Raw genomic sequence first — 21,867 nt, forward strand, 5'->3', positions numbered from 1 at the left:
CCATGACACAAAAAGGCAGTGTGTTCTAGTCTGTTCAGAATTCCTTACATCTGCCACTTGTGAGAGGGAGGAGAGAGTTTCCACCCCACAACTGACTTAAGAATTCTGACTTCCACATCCACCCCCCACACCATCAGACTGCAGAGATCTCAAGGGGGAAGGCTGCTTTCCCATTGCCTCCCACCCCTCATCCCATTCTTCTGACACCCATGAGGCTGTGGCTTCCCTCTCTGGGCTACAGGGAACCCCACCCTGGATACACAGCCACCCTGGGTATCTGAAGGGTTCCTCACCCCACCACCCCTAGGTGATGTCTGATCATTGGCCTGCCTATAGCAAGAATCCTGTCAGCTGGGTCCAGCTAGAGCCCCTTACCTGTGTCTGTTCCTAGTCACCTTCTAGCCCAGGACACTCCACCTTGGCCATCAGCTTCTACTCACACTCACTGTGCTTGGAGTGGAGCCCCAACTGTCCTCCCCACCAGAAGACCCTGCTGCAGTAAGCCAGTCAGCAATCTCGATGGTGCTGAGTGAAGTCTGCCCTATGTTAACCAGTATCAACGAGTAACTTTTCTCCCCCAGTGGAGACTGGTCAGGGGCAAGAGAAGAGGCCACCCAGACACACAGACCAGAGGAGGAACACACAGCAAACAGGCTGGAGCAAACCCACTTTATTCGGCACCCAGAATCTGGCCCACACAGGTAGGCTGGACTGTCAGCCCACCTGAGGCCAGGGACTTCCTCCCCAAACGGGCCCCACTCACAGCAACCCAGCTACCGACTCATGCACTGGGGCAAACCTAGCTGCTCTGCATCTGCACACCCTGACCTCCTGTTCTTGCTCACTTGGTCTGGGTTTTGTCACGTGGACTAATCTACACACAATGCTACGGGCAACCACGCTACTGCTACACCACATGTTCTGTCACGAGTTTTGTGAAATCCACCTATCAGAGGAGACAGGAAGCAAGAAGCCAAAGATGAGCAAGGTGGAACATGGGGTGGGCTGGAGGGCTGGCATAGCCCCCTGTACCCTGGGGAGAACGGGCCTTCCAGGGGTGAGGGGCCAGGAAGGTTCAGGTGTCTGTGAGCACCAAGGGCCACAAGCCAGGAAGGAAGGGGACAGGAAGGGGAAGTGGAGGGCAGAGCTGCCAGGACCCCAAGGGAGGAAGGGCAATCTAGGAAGGGTGGAGAATACTCCACTTACTTTCTCTTCCCCAAGAGCTGCATCCCTGGTGCTAACCCCTCAATGTGACCTTCCTGGTGTGTCCCAGGGCCCTGCCAAGGCGTCCAGCCCCCTGGAAGGGAAGAAGGTTCATAGAGCAGCCTGCCCTAGGCATGGTGCAGTGCTTGTTGCCCTTGATGCCAGATGCCCACACACCAGGCCCCAAGCCGTAGCCAGCTGGAGAACAGGACCATGGAACAACAAGGCCAGGGCTGGGACACACTGGGGAGTGTGTCCCAAGGCTGGCTTTTGATAAGAACTGGCACATCCCTGAACATACTCACGCCCTGGGGAAAATTGAAATGACACTTTGTTGAGACTTGGAACTAGATGCACACCAAAGGTATGGGCACCTACAATGCTTCACCCCACGCCCAAGCACTGTCAGTGCCAGTGGAGCTGAGGATCCGTCCAGGATGGAAGGTGATGCCCGGAAGAGGGACCGAGGGGTGGGGCAGGTGGGGCTGCTGCAGGCCAGCTGTGGAAGGTAGAGCCTTCTGCTCTCACTCTGGGGACCCACCTGCTGGGCCAGTGCCATCACTGCAGGGGAGGGGAGAAGGGAAGAGAGTCAGAGGGAGAGACAGGGAGACAAGAAGGCGATAGAGATACACAGAAAGACATAGATAGTGAGACATAGACAGAGAGACAGACAACTACTGTCCTGGGCACAACCCACCCAGAATCTTGTGACTGGGCCCCCCCTACACCAAGCCCCAACCCTGTCTCCCCAAGGCCACAGCCCATCACCAGGTCACTGCAGCAGCTGGGCTGAACAGGCTGACCTCTGCTGGAGGAAAACCAAGGCCTCGCAGTTAAGAGCTTCAGGTTCTGTCACAGTAGACCCAAGTGCAGAGGCCCAGAGGGAGTGCTGGGGGTCTCAGGCTCAGTCCAGGCCTCAGGGCTGACACCAAGGAGTGTCACAAAGCCTCAGCATGGGGCCAGCCTCTGATGTTTCCATATCGGTGATACAAACACCCCCACCACCCTCAAAGGCTAGGGATGATGCACTGTGCGCTCCCCAGTGTCAAACTCCCTCATGCCATTGTCCTTGACCACCTCTTCATTTTTGAGGTCCAGCCCAGGAGGCCACAGCCTGGCCATCCAGGTTATGGCTCTGGGCTTCTCTGAGCACCCCCCCCCTCCAGGGACCTGGGCCTCCTGCTACCCAGCCCCACTGCACATACCTGCAGCAGCATGCTGAGCCCCAGGTTGCGGTGCTTCTTCTCCAGTTCCGACACCGCCTGCAGCAAGGACTGGAACCGCTCAGCTGGGTCAGCCTGCTCATCCTCTGGGACACCCTCGTCCTTCCCAGCCTCCTGCAGAAAGTGCTGCTCCTCCTCAGCAAAGAAGGCCCGCAGCTTCTTGTAGTCAGTCAGGGCCTTCTTTCTGCGGTCCATGACATGCCCCTGCAGGGTGGGCAGGTGGCAGAAGGGACCCATCTTCCATGGCCCCCATGAGAAAGTTGTCCCACCCTTCCCAATGCCAGGAGAAATCTGTGCCCTCTAAAAAGAGCTGAGAATACGACACCCCAAGATGGGCTGTCCAGACATCACGAATCAAAGGCCCAGGTGCGACAGACTGTCTGACCTCCACACTCTCAAAGCAGATGAGAATCCATGGCAAAGGTGCCCTCTGCCAGGGTCTAGGCACCTCCCCCAACATTCCACATGGGAAGGTAGAGGTGGTGGGCCTCAGGAGCCCACTAGGCCACTTAGGGCCCTGGCCAGGCAGGCACCAGTGCTGGTCTCACAGAACTTCAGTGGTTCTTGCAAGAGCAAGCTGTCAGGAGGCAAGACTGACTGAGCTTTCCCAAGAGGATGCTGCCCACCACCTCACCAGATTCCAAACAGGGGGTTGCTCCAACCCCCAGAAAGGTGAGCTAAGTAAGCCTCTTTAAAAAGTACTCGGGCTTGAGTATTTTCTTAAAACAAAAAAAGCAGCACACCCTCCCTTCATCAAAGTACTGATGTTCTTATCTTTGAGGATGAGGTTGAGGCTGAGAGGATTCTGTAAAGACCCTGTCAAATAACTCATCCCCCTGCCTGCTGAACAACTCGGCTGCTTCACAGCCTGCTGTTCTTTATCCGTTTTGGTACAGGGATGTTGCGACTCTGCTTCTTAAGATCTTCACTTCCTCCCAACAGCTTCAATGACACATAAAACTCATGCCAATGAATGTGCACGCTCTTCTGTGATCTATCTTATATCATCTCAACTCTCAGGCTCAGCCCGGGACCCTAAGAGAGCAGGGAATTTTCTCCCTCAATGTCTTTGGGGGACTGCTTCCAAGATGCCCCTCAGGACACAAACTCTTGGGTCTCAAGGGTCTTTTATGAAATGGCATTGTATTTGCATGATTAGCGCTCATCCTCAGACATACCTAATACAGCCTAAACACTGTGAAATAGTTTTTCAACTGTACTGTTCAGGAATAATGACTAGAGACCATCTGCATGCTAGGTACAGATACACTTTTGATCTGAGCTGGGCAGCATGCAGGTTTCCAGGGGCCCAGCACTGGGCTACATCTGAAGATGAACTGACTCCAGAGCCAAGGAGCCTGTGACCTGTGGGCATATGACCCTCAATGGCCTCAGGACATACACCCACCTTCCTGGTGAGTTTCCCTGCTGCACTTCGCCTGGCACCAGGGGTGAAAGCCATGGGCCACCCTTCAGCCAGTACCTCACCTAGAAACAGGAGCAAAGAAGCTACACTGACTTTACTTAGCCTCACCCACGTCTCCAACCTGGCTCTGGACTCCCACCCTGGCCACCTGTGGTTGAAAAGGGCAAATGCTTCTATGGCTGAGAGAATACAAATACCAGCAGGACCCTGTTGACCGGCCAGCATGGTGAGCCACAAAGTCCTTTCTTTGAATTCAGAATTCTCTCAATGCCTCCACCACCCTCTCCTAAGTCAAGTCAGATGAAAGTTCCAAGCTGCTGAAACTTGTGGGTCAAACAAGTCCTCTGGGACGGCAGGGTCACTGAGAAGCTGGAGCTCCCAAGGGCCAGGCAGCATCATAGCACTCTGCAGTTTGCACTGTTTAGAATACAAAGTGCAGACTGACCCCAGAGGGTGGTGTGTGCTGCCAGAGGTCCAGCAGGCATCAAATGCTCCATTTGTCACCTCTCTGCCACTGTCCAAGGGAGTTGAGTCAGGCTTAGAAGATGATTACCCCACAGTGCAAGCCTGGAAGCAAAGCCACTCTCTGACCTCCTCTCTCACCCGTCTTCCCAAAGGCAGGACACAGAAATAGAATTTCTTTTCCTCAATGCAGATCCTAGAAACTAGAACCCATCTTCCCCAAAGCAAGCCATAAAGCCTAAAAATAGTACTCTACTCTGTCTTGGCACTGGTCATAGAGAAATCCTCTGATCTGCCCAGCTCACAGTAGTTCGTAAGATCCATTTCAGAAGGTCCTTCCCACACTTGGGAGGATAGGACACTGCACAAACAGGCCTGCAGGGCTCCCCAGCCTATCACTACTAGCCTACTAATACTACCTGCACATCCTTTCTGTCTAGACCTATTTCTGCATTGCTGCCCCTGCTACATCACACTTGAGCATAAAAATGGAAAGTTCACCCTGGATCTCTTGAGTCTTCAAGCTCAAGGGTACCACATCATGTGAAGCCAAGATGAAATTAACATGCCATGCTATTTGCTTGCCAGCCTGTCTTTTGATGTGAGAGTATTGGCCACAGCTCTCTATGGTAAACAGGAAGAGATCACCCCTTTATCTCCACCTCGTGCTCTGTGCAGGGAGCAAGGGCTGAGCTGACCCAGAGCAGTGAACACTACCCCTGGACAGGACAGGTGGCCTCTGCCTCAAGGGACTGGTCATGTCCGAGAGCTTCAGAACCTCTGCAGTCTTCGGAAGTGCTTTGTTTCTACATGATTAAAAAAAGTTGTGAAACCTAGAGAAAATGGTCATAGATTTTAATACATAAGAAGAAAAACCACCTAAGAGAGGTCAAGTTAATGTGTAGTTCTGCTGGCAACTGACTGAAAAGAACTATAGTGCTCGGTCACCTTGGGGGACAACAATGTAAGGCCCCAGAGAGCAGAGGCAAGTGCTATGGACTGAATGATGCATTCCCCCAAATTCCATGACCTTGGTCTTCTACCCTCTAGAACTGCAGCAACAAATGTCTGATTTCCAGGCCCCCCAGTTTTTAGTATCTTGTTCCAGCAGCCAGGATACTTAACAAATCACTACACATAAAATGTGGGGGAAAAGTGAATCCCTGTTTGCTTTGGCTAGACTTTACTTGGGAAAACATCCTCAAGCATCTAGAAAGCCACCCTGGAGTTCCTACAGTCCACTCAAAGGTTCAGCCAAGCAGGCCCAGCAGCTGCCTAGCCTATTCCTGGCACCCAAGTCCACCAAGATCCCAAGCCCACCACCTGCTCCCCACTTGCCTTCCACACAGCAGCCGCCGACTCTGCCTGGCCATGCAGATCCCGGGCATCATTCAAGTCCTTTCTCATGATTTCCACGGACCCTTTGTTCTCCTAGGAGAGAGAAGCTGGTAATTTGGGGATGGGTGGGGGACCAGATCAGTGCAGGGACCCTCACATCTGCCAATTCCAGAAAGTCTCACTGTCCCAGAAATAATCCCCAAGAACATGGTCTCCAGCCACAGACCGTGCAAAAAAAGAAAAGGGCTGCAGGTGCTAATGAGCAACAGATGCCCTGGCACTTCACCCTCTCAGAAGGAACTGGAACCAGCCAAGGCAGCTCTGAAGGTCATCTTTGAAACCCCACGTTCTTGAACAGGCCCCCCAAGCTGAACTGTATCCATACCAACAGGCTGCCTGGCCTCTTCTGTGCTCTGCTTGGCCCTTGCTGGGGTCAGTCTGGCCAGGAAGGGGAAGCCAATGGTAAAACTGTCCAGCCACACCACAGGACAAGCCACCTACTCCACACTGGGATTGGAAGGCAGCCAACTGCCCTCACCTCCCACTGTGAATGGGCAGTGACCCCCACATCCCATGCTTGAGGTGTATAGTCCCCAAAGGGGCTGTTAGCAACACTCAGGCTGTTATGCAAACACATAAAGCTGACCTGTCTCTTCTCTGCTCAGCAGGGACCAAGCAGAACTGTCTTGGTCCCCAGGGACTTGGCTATCTATTCTCTCAAAAATAGCTCCAGGGCCTCAGGACCCAGCTATGGACAGATTCTGGTGGTGGGTTCTGCTCAATCAAATGGCCACAAGAGAGCAAGCGGAGAAGGTTCCAGAACCAGGTTGATAGCAGGAACCTCAAAGGTCTGCAGGATGCACAATGAAAGAAAGACCTAGTCCCCAAGACAGAAATTTTGGGCTCCATCAGCAAGGGGGTTGGATCTAGTGTACTGATGTCCCAAGGCAGTGCAATGAGGGGAGGGGTCATCCACTGGGGTGAGATGAGGCCTCTCAGAGCAGGGCCAGCGGTGGGAGTAAGGAGAGGATGCAGAGGATGGGGAAAAGGTCCTGGCCTACAGGTGGAGAATAGGGAGATGAGGCGCTGCGGTTCAAGGACGGGGGTTGGGGAGGGAAAACAGCCATCCTCCAAGATCGTAGATGGAGGGACAGGGAAGGGTCCAGTAATGCCAGTAAAGATTGGGGGGGGGGGTGAGACAGGACTTCTCACGGACCCAGGAGGAGCACGGAGCTCTGTCGAGACCATGGGTAGTAGAGAAGGCACAGGGCACTGCAGGGCCCCCTGGGGTGAGCACAGCGCTGGGCATGAGGAGCAAGCCTGGAGGGGACTCTACAGTGACCCCAGAAAAAGAATATCAGAGCACCGCGGGGACCCCAGAATGGGCAAGACACAAGGTCCCCCAACCCCGGTGCACCTTGCCGCGCAGCGCCTTCCTCCAGCGCGGCTCCCACTCGGGTGGCTCGGGGCCGGCGGCCATGCGGCAGGCGGCGCACAGCGGGTCCCCGTCGGCGCGGCACAACAGCTGCAGCGCGGCCTCGCTGGCCGGTCCGTCGCGCGCGGGCGCCGCGGCCGCCTCCTCCAGCGCCAGCAAGCGGCGGCTGAGCGGCGGCCGGCTGGGCTCCACCGCTCGCTGCCAGCAATCGTCGGCGCACTCGGGGCACGGGAAGGGCCCGTCCTCCTCTGCCCAGAAGCGCACCACGCACGCCCGGCAGAAGCGGTGGCCGCAGTCAGCGCGCACGGGCTCCCGGGGCGCGCGCTGGCACAGGGCACAGGCGGCCTCGGCGGGACCGGCGGGGAGCGCCAGGGCTGCGGGCGGCGGGGCCGGCGAGGGCGCGAGCGGCGAGGGCGCGGGACGGCCTGGAAGCGGCCGGAGAGGGAAAGCGACAGCAGGCCACAGACGAGGACGGGGACCGGGACGACGCTGACGACGCCAACGCCGGGGACGCGCGTGCGGGGCGGGGTCCCCGCAGCCGCGCGCTCCTCCGTCAAGGTCCTGGCAGCGGTGTGCTCCTTCACTGGCGCCCTGGCTCCGTGCTCTCTTCTCCTACAGGGTCCTGGCAGCGGTGTATTCCATAATAGGGATCCTGACGTTGGCGCGTTCCTAGATAACCGAAAGGCTGCAGCCCCGGTCTTGGCAGAAGCGCACCCGAGCCCGGATGCTGGCAGCAGTGCCCGTCACCCCACAGGCTGTCCCACGTCCTCAGAATGTGAAATCTTAATAAGACTGTCACTTTTGCATAGACGAATAGTGGGCGAAAGGGAAACAACATATTATCACTGGAAGATTCCATTTTTAAAAAAAGCCTTTTTTGTAAGCTGCTAGGACCTGGGCCACCAGTTCCTTCCCGGGGCTCCACGCCCACGTGTGGGTGGGGGCGAGGCCAGAAAATGACCCTCGTGGGCCTGGCCCCAGAGCACGGGTCCTGGAGATGTGCCCTTGGTGAACTCGCTCTGCACGCTCCCTCCTCTAGCGCACGCGACCCGCACGGTCTTCTTTTCAAGGCCTGAGTTCTGCTCCGACCCACCCTGAGCGCATCTGCCCCCCCCCCCCGTGGATGTGTCTTGAGAGCACCTTTCCTGAAGGGCCTTCCTCTCCTGCACCTATCCTGTGTGCCCCTGTCCTGCCTGCTATGCTCCACTTGCCCCTTCCTGCCTAGCCTTTCCTGGGCGGGCCCTCCTCGCCTGCACCGGTTCTCCGCAGACCCGTTTTTTGTGAATAGTCCCTTGTGGACTGCCCTTTGAGGACTTTGCCCGGGCGGGCACTCCTTGCTGCACAGGTCTCCGCATGTACCTGTCCCGCGTGGACATCCTTCCATTCTTCTTGGACTCTTACCCTGCATGGACACACCTTCCATACACCTGCACTGCTTAGGACCTTCTTGCGTGGACCAGTCCTGCAGGGACGTTAGTTGTCGGGCCTCTCTTCTGGCCCCCTGGGGAGCCGACCTTGGTGTCCACTGTCTGCCAGGGGCCTGACCCCTGGCATGGAGGACTCTGACCATAAGGAAGCTTTCTGATTCAAGAAGGAAGGAGGTCTTTTGTCCTTTTTCAAAACATCAACTTGAGAGAAGCAATCTATTTTTTTTAAACAAACACATTTTTTTGAAAAGATGTAAATTAAAACTACATACTTTTTAAGTTTTAAAAACGTTAATTTCGGGCTGGGGTTGTGGCTCAGAGGTAGAGCACTCGCGTAGTGCCTTCGAGGCCCTGGGTTCGATCCTCAGCACCACATAAAAAAATAAATAAAGGTATTGACAACTACAACTAAAAAATAATTTTTAAAAAATTTTTTATTCCATACAAGTGAAAGTTATTCAGATATATCACTGTATCTTTGAGGTGTGTTTTTAAATATGGTGTCCTTTTGCAAAGGCATTACATGAGTAGTTGAAAGTAGTTGAAAAGCAAACTCAAGTTAGTTTTGTGTAGGGTGGTTAGAAGGCTTCCAGTCCAGCCTGGTTTGTCTGTTGAACCGGGAAAGTCTGGAGATAGCATGAAACCAAGCAAATGCATAAATAAATGTAGTTAAACCAGAAAACTGACAAAAGTCAAGTTCCTGAATCAAAGGGACAACTATGAGAGGAATTTTATGTTGTCTGTGAAACTGCCTTTCCAAGAAGTGGAAGCCATTTGTAGATGCCTGTTTCACAGTACCTAACCACAGTGCAGGCATTGCAGTTACCAAGCGAGAAGTGAGAAAATCTCTGTAGAGGTCCCTAGTTTGGGGAAATATGTGGGAACTCCTTGCTAGTTCTTAACTAGCTCTTCTGGTTGGCATAATATTTAACTTAAAATATTAACATAAGAGCAAATAAAAGGAACTTAGTTAAGACTTATTTTAAAAATTGAGTAAGCTGCATTAGAGAGTGTAAGTGACCAAAAGTAATAATAATAATAATAACCAGGAATGATAATCAAACACAAACAGCAAAACTAGGAAAATCCTAGCCACAAATCTGCATAGTTCATAAATTTGGTAAGGAAGGGTGCAATGGAGAGACATCCCAAGTGGGATTTCCCAGTTCATAGGGAAAAAAAAACAAAAAACACAAATGATTGAATACATAGGAGAAAAATGTACACACTAAGAAATAGGAAAATAAAATGAGACTCCTTTTTTTTACTATTAAGTACACAGACCTCACCAAAAAAGTATCTGATTTTGCAGATACTGCTTCAGGGAGCCATGTGATTGATGAGTTGAGGACATAATGCAGTCAGACCCTCACACAAAATTGTGCTGGATGCTGAGCATCTTTCTTCCCAAGATAATAATTTAAATTGATTCATGTAAAATGTTTGGGGGTTTCATTGAGAACTATAAAAAAATCTCATAGTGTGATAAAGTCTTTTTTTTTCTGCTGGGGACTGAACCCAGGAGCACTTTGCCACTGAGTTACATCCCCCTCCCCGTCTTTTTTTTTTTTTTTTTTTTTTTTTGAGACAGGGTCTTGCTAAGTTTCTGAGACTGGTCTCTAATTTATGATCCACCATGCCCAGCTGAAGTGTTTTGTTTTGTTTTGTTTTGAGTTGTAGATGGACACAATGCCTTTATTTTATTTGTTTATATTTATGTGGTGCTGAGGTTCAAACCCAGTGCCTCACATGTGCTGGGCAAGTGCTCTACTACTGAGCTACAACCTCAGCCCCTGAAGTATTTTTTGTTTGTTTGGTTGGTTTGGTTTGGTTTGGGTTCTTAGGCAACAAAAAATAGACCATTAGAAGTAAGTTCTAACTACAGAAAGTCATGAAGCCACACCTTAGTCGAGTGATATGTTTGTGGAGTGCATTTTCTAATGTAGAGGGTAACCCTAGTGGAAGTTCTACACACCAGCAGGGGGCCACATTCCACAGAAGATGGTGCACTACAGTGACAGATACACCTGTAGAGACTGGACAGTACAGAGTGAAGAAAGCCAGAGACAAATGACAGGATGTGGCACTCCTGCAAGTGGAAAACGGGCAATGCGCACACGAAACAGCACACATTTCCCAAGAATTCACCCGAAAAGCATGTCATACAAATAGAGTCAGTTCTCTACAACCATGAAGGAAGCTCTGAATCTGCAGATTGAGATTATTTTTTTTAATGTAACCTTGTTAACATGTACCATGTAGTTACCCTACAATAGCTACCGCTGTAGTGAGCATGTATAGACTTTTTCTTTTCATTATGCCCTAAACAATGCAGCAAGACAACTATTTAATAATATTTACATAGAATTAGATGTTAAGAGTCATTTAGGGATGATTCAAAGTCCACTGGGGATTGTGTAGGTCATGTGCAATTTTATGTAATACTATGCCATTTTATATAAGGGACTTGAGATCTGAGGGCTTTGGGATCCTTGGAGGTACTGGACCCATCCATGGAGGACCCATGGGTCCTCTGTGCACAGAGTGGTTGCCAGTGGGTGGTGGGAGAGTGTTGGGAGCAAGGACAGTGGGCACAGCCATATGTTCATGCCCTCAGTACGCAGGGTTTCATCCTTCTTCTCAGGGATGAAATTGTGAAATTGATCAACTTCCCTGTGAAATTGATCAACCACACATCAAGATTGTTTTTTTAAAAATTGAGTGTGAACATGTACCCATTTTGTTCTTACAGTTAAAGGATGCAGTACAGCAACTATTTAGGTAGCATTTACATTGTAATGGATATTACAAATCATCTGGAAATTTAAAGTATATGAAAGAATGTACACATTACCTGAAAATATGAGCTCTTACATGAAGACTTGAGTGTTCTGGGGTTTGGGTATCCTTAAAGGCCCTGGAACCATCCGCTGCAGGTGTGTACCACAGTGCCCAGCAGATACTGCAGATACTGACAATCTCTACACATATATAAAATTTGAAATTTCTATCTGGTTTCCTAATTTGATTTTCATTAGGCACTCCTAAGCTTGCCTGAGTTACATGGACCACCATGGCCAGATCCAACATAGTGCTCAAATTATTACCAAGGCTGTTATCACTATAGCTCAGTGATAGAGCACTTGCCTAGCATGCACAAGGCCCTGGGTTTGAACCTCAACACCAAAAAAATTAAAATGAACAACAACAAAAAAAAACCACCCTGCACCAGGGCCATTTTGCCTGCCACACAGTGTGCCGATCACTGGAATGGCAGGTTGTGCGGCATTTATGAGACACCCAAGTATGAAGACAGGACATCAAGTTTCCAATCAACCTTCTTTAGGATAGGACTTGAGGATATAAATGAGATAGGGAAGTAGGGTGGTCCAAGGTGTGGGGAAAGATGAGTGGAGACAAGGTCATTGGTCTGCACATATGTAGTCAATCTTCACGGTAGTTCATGGGACATGTGTTCAGAAATAGCCGTGCTAGTGTACCACAAGGTGGAGATTCCAGCTTCCTGATGTCAAAAGTTTTCCATGGGTGTAGAGTACCTCGGCAACCCTCATCGTCATGACCCACAGGCCAGCGGTACCATCCACAGCAGTCGGTGGGAACAGCGTATTGCCCAGCTGTGTGACCACCAGATTTAGGAGGAGTTTTGTTTTTATTCGGCACTGGAGATTAAACCCAGGGGCACCGAACCACATCCCCAGTCTTTTTCATGTATTAAATTGAGACTCATGAAGTTACTTATAGCCTCACTAAGTTGCTAAGGCTGGCTTCAACTTGCGATCCTCCTACCTCAGCCTCCCAAGCTGTTGGGATTACAGGTATGCGCCACAGTGCCCAGCTAGAATTAGTGATTTTTAAAGTCAACTAAAAGCAAGAAACTACAAACAAGTGAAGCTAGAAAGTTTATTCAGGTTTTCCCATGGTTTAAAAATCCAGGATGCGACAGGAATGGGTTGATTCAATCCACTTCCAGACACATCTCTGTCATATCTGAACAAAGTGGCCCAAATAACATTTCTAGGGAATCAAATTTCAGCTTCAAGTTGATGCATCAGGACCACTGGATGCAGGTGACAGGAGCACACTGGAAACAGCAGCACATGGAAAAAAGGAAGGGTTAGACACCTGAAAGACCATCACAACCCAAGACCTGCTGGTGGAGGGAGCTGTGGGGGCCTGGTAATATCCCCACACACTAGGACATGCACCTCCTCCTCCTTCCAATCTCCTCCCCAGGTGGTTGTCTCCCCATAGACACTGGCTATATGGACTTCCATTTACAGTCACCCCAGCCTAGCAAATAAGAGCTCCTATCTTCTAAATGTCTGGCCCAAAAAAAAAGGTAGGTATTGTGCCGGTCATAGCAGTCATCTCTTGTGACCACAGAAAGAGCTTGAGAACTCAGTGCCAGACCTCCCATCTGGGGTGGGGACTAGCACCAACATACAAAGGGTGGATGCTGGGCATATCTCGACTACGCAGACCTACAACAATAAACTGTTTTCTGTTGCTGTTACCGCTGTTGACCGGTGACGAGTCCTTGCTTCCCCAATGTTGAAGAATAACACCAGAGAAGCATGCCGAGGCAAAGTCAGAGTAGAAATTAGAAGTTTATTAAAGGACAGCAGAAAAGACTTCTCCCGGGGGAAGAAGGGGACCCAAGAGGTGGAATTCGTTGAAGGTGAATGTGTTCCCCTTTTTATAGTTTTGCTGATGGAATGTAAAGGGGAAGAGTTGGGACACAGGTGGGCCAAACAAGTAATCTGGGCAGGAAGGACTTCACTATCACTTCTTTGGGATGGGCTATCTCCAAATCTGTTGGGGGCTGTTTCCTGGGTTCCATTAACATTTCTTTGGGGGTGGACTTTGACCTAGGGCCTTTCATTAACATTCCGTGAGTTGTCCTGCGTTTTTGGAATCAATATCAGCATGGCCTCCATTTTAGATTTCACTCGATATAATATTAGACCCGATTTACCTAACTACACTGACTACCTAATTTTAAATCTGGCTTCATTGCTGTTGAAACAATACCAAAGACTGGAGAGTTATAAAGAAATAACAAAGGTTCATTTGAGCTCATGGTTCTGGTCCAAGGTCAAGAGACTGCATCTGGTGATGCACTTACTGACAGAATCCCAGGGCAACAGAGGATTATCATATACAGAGCACAGGAGAAACCCCACCAAAGTGGATTTTATTGAAGACTCACTCCCAAGATGACTCATTAGTCATCTGTTTTAGTTAGCTTTTTCATCACTTTCACCAAAAGACCCTACAAGAACAACATAGAGGAGGAAACCTTTATTTGGGCTCATAGTTTCAGAGGTCTTAATCCATAGACAGCTGGTTCCATTGCTCTGGGCCCAATGTGAGGCAGAACATCCGGGTGGAAGGGAATGGAGGATGAAAGCAGCTCAGAACATGGCAATCAGGAAGCAGAGAGCTCCGTTAACCAGGGACAAAATAAAAATCCCAAAGTCACACTCCAAGTGACCCACCTCCTTCAGCCACATCTCACCTGCCTACAAGTGCTGTTCAATTAATCTACATCAGTGGATTAATACACTGACAGTTTACGACTTTCATAATCAAATCATTTCACCTCTGTAAATTATTGCATTGTCTTATACACAAGTTTGGGTGGACCCCTCATATCTAAACCATAGCAATCCTAATCTATTAAAGAAGGACAGATGAGGGCTGGGGGTGTGGCTCAAGTGCTCACCTGGCATGTGTGCGGCCCAGGTTCGATCCTCAGCACCACATATAAACTAAGATGTTGTGTCCACCGAAAAACCAAAAAATAAATATTAAAATTCTCTCTCTCTCTCTCTCTCTCTAAAGAAGGACAGATGAATCCAATCAAGAGATCAGAGCCCTAATCACTCTCAAAGGACCCAGCTTCTACTATTTGTTAATGGTGATTTCAACCTGCACTTCAGTGGGGACAGACAGTATTCAAACCCTAGCAGGAATGAAGGGCAGAGGAAAGGTTGGGAGGGACTTGAGGAGAGCTAAAGAGTCCGCCAGGTCCAGGAGGCCGCACAGGCCATCCACAGGCATTATCCACATCCAGACACTCTGGAGCTCAGGCTGTCCCCAAAATCACTGCCAACAAGTAAGAGAAAGTGCCCCAATCCCAAACATCACATTGAAAAGGGACAGAAATGAATTTTTCAAAATAAATGGCTAACTAAAAAAAGATAAATGATGAGTTGACTTTAACACCAGATATAATGAAAATTCCTGACATACTTTCAAACTTTTGACGTTAAAAAACTACATTAAAACCAATTACCAAATTTGGCATTTTAATAAAAACACCAATTTTCAAAATATTTCAGAAGCAATAAAAAGAAAAAATGCCCTTTCCATAAACTAAGAAACAAAAAATCCAAAATATACCTCTGGGGTTTCCAAACACAAAGAAATCAAAAAGACATAATTAAAGGATTGACTAGAACTACTTGGAATTTCCACAAAAAGTACAAAAGTGAAGAAATCACAATGCCTTAACCAGAAGAATTAACGACCCTTACAAAGCACTGAGAGGACCCTGAGGGGAAGGAAGGTCAAGACCCTGAGGGGAGGACTGACAGGACCCTGAGGGGAGGACTAACAGGACCCTGAGGGGAGGATTGACAGAACCCTGAGGGGAAGGAGGGTCAGGACCCTGAGGAGAGGAGTGACAGGACCCTGAGGGGAGGACTGACAGGACCCTGAGGGGAATAACTGACAAGGCCCATAGGTTTAGTTTTGACAGGATTCTGGATTTGGGTTGATAATGTCCTCAATGAAGCGCTGATTCTCTGTTCCGATTCCTGGTGGAATCTCAGCTTTGCATGAGATTTTTGCATGAGATTTGATTACAAATCTAATGTAATCAGTAGCTTAAAGTGTCCTGCTTGGTACTTTTTCAGTCTTTTAGATGCCATATATTACTGTCTTAGACTTCTTTTTGTTTTCTCTTCTGTTTTCTTTTTTTTTTTTCCTCTATAATTTATGTCTAATTGTTATCCAAGAAAATACTAGGACCCAGAATGCATTTAAGAACTAGAATTTATTTTCTCATAATTCTGATAGTTCAAAATCATGGTGTTTGTAAGAAGGTGGTTCTTCCTGATGCCTCCTGCTACAAATGAATGTCCTCCTCCTGACTCCTATAGTCTTGCTGTGTGTGTGTGTGTGTGTGTGTGTGTGTGCGCGCGCGCGCGCGCGCGCATGTGTGTCCTAATATATTCTTGAAAGGACCCCAGTACCATGAGGTTAAGGTGCTTTTTATTTCCTTTTTAATGGTCATATCTCCAAGTACAAGCTTGTTTTCAGGTGTGGGAAGTCATGCTAATAGTTATGAATTTCAGGGTACCACAATTCAGTCCTAGCAACCCAGTCCCCCCAGTATATGGGGCCATACTGGGGCAAGGTGGTGAACTTAGGAGGCTATTTGGGGAGCACTTTGAGAGTTTGAACCTGTAGATTCTGAGCTTTGAATGGATTACATCACAGAACTGGACCAGCCCTGGTAGACCTGAGAACATCTGGCAGATCTACTGATAAGCCCTGAAAAGTCACAGGTAGAATCAGCAGAACTCCTCACAGCTAAACCTTCTATGTATTTGGCTGGCCACTGGTGAGGAGGAATAATACCACCAAATCTTCCACAGGTCCTAAACATTTTCCAAAATATATGGAAATCATACAACTGAGTTTCATTTATGATCCCAGGGCAAGCATGCACATCTCTAATCTTGACTGAGGAGCCAGTTAAAACAGAAACAAGAATATGGTTCTGGTTGTTTATCCTCTTTTTATTATAAAAGCACGCATGATATGAATTTGTTCTAGAAAAGATGGAGGAAAATTTGAAGGAAATGAAAGCACACAGTAACCTGTCTAGTTCTGAAACAGTATTTTGATTTCTCTTATCAGATTTAGATTTATACTACTGGATCATTTGAGTGCCTATCATATGCAGGAAATAATGGAAGCTTTGAGGAATGGAGGTAGGGGTTGGAGAAACAGCTCATTTCCTAAGAGAGGTGTTGGGGGAGCAAAACCAGTTGATAGGTACTGTGGGAAAGCTGTCTTTTAAGGTAATGCAAGTGTGCCTGTCAAGTGTTTGCACTAGGGTCCAGTAACAAAGGAAGGCAGGGGAGGGAATAGGTAAGAGTCCTGAGAAAGGCCTCAGCTGGAGGCCTGGAGCAGGGGCTTGGAGCAGAAGGGGGCCTTGTGGAAGCTGGAAGGGCCCTTTTCAGTTACATCCTCTAACTTACATTGTGGTGGTCCCTGGGAGAAGCATGCAAGGCAGGCTTCCTTACTGCTGTGTTTATTTAATGAATATTATTACCTCATCATTAAATAGTCTTTAAAATATTCAGTAAATTCATGACATTCATTGTTAAAGTGGGCTGTGATTCAAGGTTGTTTCTATTTTTTTCTTATTATGGATGCTGTTGATGGAGCTTCCTGCCAAGCTCTGTTCCAGCATGTTTATTTTATTTTTTAAATATCTTTATTTTATTTATTTATTCTTTTGCAGTGCTGAAGATCAAACCCAGGGCCTCACGCATGAGAGGCAAGCATTCTACCACTGAGCTACAACCCCCAGCCCACCCCCCCACCCAGCCATGTTTATTTCCTTAAGAGACTGATGCTTGACAGTGGAATTTCTGGAAGGAAGTATATAATGTAGACACATATTGGAATAGATTGCCACCTTGTTTTTTCTTTCAAGCAATGTATGAAAGAAAGTGTATGCCTGCACTGCATAGTGTATATTTTATTTTCATCATTTTAATAGGTGAAAAGTGATATCTCATTTTGTTGTTGTTGTTTGGTAACAGGGATTGAACCCAGGGGTGCTTAAACACTGAGATGTGGCCCAGTGGTTAAGCACCCCTGGGTTCAATAAGTTGTTTAGGGCCTGGATAAGTTGCTGAGGTTGGCCTTGAACTTGTGATCCTCCTGTCTCAGCCTCCTGAGCCACTGGTATTTCAGGAGTCCCCCTTTGCACTCAGCTATCATTTTTAATATGCATCCCTTTGACATTAGTGAAGTTAATGTTTTTCATGTTGTCTTTTCATAGTCTAGTTTACTATTTTGTAAAATGTTTTTTCTTTACTAATAAGTTTTTTATTATATTAAGAATATTAATATTTTGTTTGTCTCCTATTGCAAATAATTTTACCCCCAGTTTTGTGTGTGGAAGGTCATAGTTCTATAATTTTAAAAATACGTTGAAAGCCTTTCCTCTAGCTGAGAATAATTAATTTTCCCCCAAGTAGTTAATACATTTTCTGACACAATTGGGCCATTTTTTTCTCCACTGAGTTGTGATGCTATCTTTATTATATATTAAATTCTTGGGGGGTTTTGTTTGTTTGTTTGTTTGTTTTTAAGAGGAAACAATATGCTGAGAATAGGCACAGCAGCTCGGGAAGCCCAAGAGCACAGGATGCCCCTGGGAACCTCAGCCAACAGAACAACCTACCGTAGAGGGCGCTGCCAGGCTAGCAGGATTGTTCATTTCCCATGATCTGACTGGCATCTGTCAGGTGCCACGCTGTGTTCTACCTGGAGATGAGGAGGTGAAAGGCACACCTTTGCCCTGATGATCCCAGCTGAGTCGGTGTTGCAGCGGGAAAGAAAAAGGCTCGTGCTATGCGTGAATGTACTAGAACCGGAAGAGGAGCTTGGAGGGGCGGCCCAAGCTGTTGCTGTCTGGATGGCTTGTGAGAAGGAAAGAATTAAACACACTTGCGGGCACCCTGCAAGCTGCTTCCGGCACATTAACTCACAGCAAGCCCACTGATACCTCATTTTAAAGATGAAGAAGTGGAGGTGCGAAGAAGGTAGAGCAGCTAAATGCCCGAGGTAGAGCAGCTAAATGGCTTCCAGCGCAGGACTTCTCGCTGTATATAACGCGTGCAAGGATCTTTCTAAAATGGGATCTGACTCATCCATTTGGGGGGTGGGGGGCGCCTAAGATTCTGTTTTTCTAGCCAGCTGTCCAGAAGATGCTGAAATAAGTGAGAAATAGGAATGTGTAACACCTTGTTTCTCTACTGGAAGGCACTGTAGTAGGGGAGGCACCCGGGATCGGTGCCCTAAGCCTATTACAGTGTAACAGTAATCAACAGTAATCGTGCCTGCCCCTGGAGATGTTAGGACACTGGTGAAATCCCAGTTTCAAGCATATAGCAATCTGGTTGACACCTCAGGGTTTTCGTGGACAATAATAACAAAACAATATGAAAAACTGACGTTTTATTCTTCTCCACGGTTAAAACTGTCTGGCTACACACTTCCGATGGAAGTACCTAAGTGCATTCTCAGTATTTCCCAAAGAAACCTTTGGATTTGCTCTTGATTCCCCGCCCCGGGCCTCGCTCTTGAATTCTAAAAGGAGTGCATCTCTTTGGTCTATAGAGGGCTGCGAGAATGAGGAAAATAAACAGTTACTGCAGTGGGAGCTGCCATTTCCTCCGTCTTGCTGGAAAAGCATCAAGCTTTCTCTCTCTAGCTGTTGCCTGCGTATTTGCCTCATAGCAGAGAAAACAGACCCGAGGTTGTCATTTTCCTTTTAGCCAAGCCCAGATACGCAGAGTACCCTAAGATCTCCTCTGGGTTTAAAACAAAGGGTTTGAACAAAGACACACAACCTGAGCGCAGGCGCAAGGCCTATGCGCTTTTGGATTGGTTGAACTATGGTCCAATAGGAAAGAAGAATCGGCATCTCTCATTTACATAAAGTCTTCGTGGTCTCGGCCGCGGCTACAGGCTGTCCAATCAGATGCTAGAGATTTGGAGCCTTCATTTGAATATAAAGATGACAAATAGCCCTGCTCTCCACGCATTACCATCCCAGTCCGTTCAGTCGCCACCTCGTCATGCCGGAGCCTTCTCGCTCAGCTCCAGCCCCCAAGAAGGGCTCCAAGAAAGCCATTACGAAGGCACAGAAGAAGGACGGCAAGAAGCGCAAGCGCGGCCGCAAGGAGAGCTACTCCATCTACGTGTACAAGGTCCTCAAGCAGGTGCACCCCGACACCGGCATCTCGTCCAAGGCCATGGGCATCATGAACTCGTTCGTCAACGACATCTTTGAGCGCATCGCCAGCGAGGCCTCCCGCCTGGCGCACTACAACAAGCGCTCGACCATCACGTCCCGCGAGGTGCAGACGGCCGTGCGGCTGCTGCTGCCCGGGGAGCTGGCCAAGCATGCTGTGTCGGAGGGCACCAAGGCCGTCACCAAGTACACCAGCTCCAAGTGAGGCGCGTCCCTGGCGCTCCGAACCCAAAGGCTCTTTTCAGAGCCACCTCTAAGCTCAAAAAGGAGTGTGCCACCTCCTCTTGTGACCTGTGATCCAATCGGGTGCTGGGGGGAGGGTGCACTGCGCAATGGAGGACATAACTCCTAAGATTGGACCTCTTGTTCCTTACGGCACTTTTATCTCCCCCCGCCCCCCCCCCCGCATCCCCTTCCTTGCTTTCTTTGTGTCTGTTTTGCTTTAAATCAATCAAGTCAGCTTTGGCCATAGGAAGCTGGAACGGTCCAGGCGATGGCACCGGAGGAAATCGGGCTGCGTGGGGAGTGTACCGAGCTCCTCTGGCCCATCCTCTGCCACCCCACACCCCACTCCGTGTCCCCTCGTGCGTGAGGCTGGAGGATGCCTTTTGTGTTTATACCGCCCTGGCTGGAGGGCTTGAAAACATCATTCTTCGCCTTCCCTCCCTCCCTCCATTAACCACCGCGAACGTCTGTGGGAAAGCAAACTGCAGTTGTGTTTCACATAATCAGTCCTTTAAGTCGCGTTTCATTTCGGAAACACCACATCTGGTTCATGGGCACCCGCTTCACTCAACTAGGATATCCCAGCAAGATCTGTGTTCTTCCATACACATACATGGGTTTTCCCCCATAGCAAACGGTGAAAAATCTATTTTATTTCAGCCCCAGAAATGTATGTGTGTATGTATGTGTCTGAATATGAATGTATCTTACAAACATATAACTAAGCCTAGCAAACAGTGAAACATTAAAAGGAGATTTTTAATAAGAAAAATCCAATACGTTATATTCAAAGTAAGTATGATGTCTACTTAATGGTATCAAGTAATAACCAAGGGATGCAAGTCTAACTGGGACTGAGGTGCACTCTAAAATGGGTGAAATATCGGCGATTTCTCAACCAAGAATACCGAGGGTCTACTCACTCTGGAGACCAGTTTCCATGAATTCGGATTTGCAGCTTGGTTCCCACCAGTGGACAATGGCCTGTTTTACTCCTCACACCACCTCCAATGACAGCCAAGCATTTTTGTCACTGTTTAACCTCTTAGAGTCTCCTACAGTACATTCGCTTCCTTGTGTTTGTAGTTTCTTCTTAAAGAGACAGACAGTTCCTTATCTCCCTCCAAATTCTTTGCTCTATTCCCAAATTAGCAAATTGGAATTGAAAGGTCTAGCTGAGGTGGGGGAAGGGCAGACACTTCAATGCATTCCAGACTGGATGCCTGCAAAATCCCAATTTTTTCTAGAGCCCTGCTTATTTATTAAAATATTTTATAATATTTTATAATATTTTATAATATTTTCAGATCCATAGAATGCTTAATTAAGTCCTAGCTTAGCCTCTGGATTTTTTTTTTTAAAGAGAGAGTGAGAGAGGAGAGAGAGAGAGAGAGAGAGAATTTTTAATATTTATTTTTTAGTTCTCGGTGGACACAACATCTTTGTTGGTATGTGGTGCTGAGGATCGAACCCGGGCCGCACGCATGCCAGGCGAGCGCGCTACCACTTGAGCCACATCCCCAGCCCTAGCCTCTGGATTTTCAAATATTTGATGTGCACTGTCTTTGTTTAACTTAACCTGATTGTTCTTTTTATCTGTTATATAATAATGTAAGTACAGACGTGGGTTCCATAGACAATCTCCCAATTTTCTTGATGACAAAAATCTCAATAGCAGTTCTTTGGCACTCCCTTAACAACCCCAGGCTAGGAGAGAGGAACAAGTCCTGCCCATTCTGGCCCTGGGCCTGCCAGTGTAGCGAATAGAGGCAGTTTATTACTTCAGACTTTAGTCAGAGCAGTTAGAAAACCTGAAAACTCACTCCATGTTTTGCATTATCTACAACAAAATGTATTCTTGTAGAGTTATATTTGGAAATTACGGTGCTATGTTTTGTTCATTGACTCTCTGGACTAAACAATGTTGTCTACTGCTAACACAATCACTCTGCTGGAGACAAGTTTCATTTTATTAAATCTACGAATTCAGCTCTTGAAGGTAGAGAATCACATGGAACTGTGGGCCTAGTTCTAGTGACTAT

At 48.2% G+C, this 21,867-nt stretch overlaps 2 protein-coding genes across 2 annotated transcripts; one reads left to right on the top strand and one right to left on the bottom strand.

Annotated features, from left to right (window-relative positions):
* Window positions 1-655: 655 nt before the first annotated feature.
* Window positions 656-12,086, bottom strand: Rnf187 (ring finger protein 187). Its single transcript, XM_078035572.1, has 5 exons — window positions 12,072-12,086; window positions 7,070-7,699; window positions 5,653-5,745; window positions 2,409-2,630; window positions 656-1,764 (listed from the first exon to the last, which is right to left on the bottom strand). Exons 1-5 carry the CDS (start codon window positions 12,084-12,086, stop codon window positions 1,762-1,764), a joined length of 963 nt encoding a protein of 320 aa, XP_077891698.1. The 3' UTR covers window positions 656-1,761.
* Window positions 12,087-19,324: 7,238 nt separating this feature from the next.
* On the top strand, window positions 19,325-21,842 carry LOC101962379 (H2B.U histone 2). The gene has a single exon (XM_005342560.5). The coding sequence runs from the start codon at window positions 19,425-19,427 to the stop codon at window positions 19,803-19,805; it is 381 nt and encodes a 126-aa protein (XP_005342617.1). The 5' UTR covers window positions 19,325-19,424; the 3' UTR covers window positions 19,806-21,842.
* Window positions 21,843-21,867: the final 25 nt, after the last annotated feature.

Source organism: Ictidomys tridecemlineatus (genome assembly GCF_052094955.1).
Source record: "Ictidomys tridecemlineatus isolate mIctTri1 chromosome 1 unlocalized genomic scaffold, mIctTri1.hap1 SUPER_1_unloc_3, whole genome shotgun sequence".
Classification (NCBI taxonomy): domain Eukaryota; kingdom Metazoa; phylum Chordata; class Mammalia; order Rodentia; family Sciuridae; genus Ictidomys; species Ictidomys tridecemlineatus.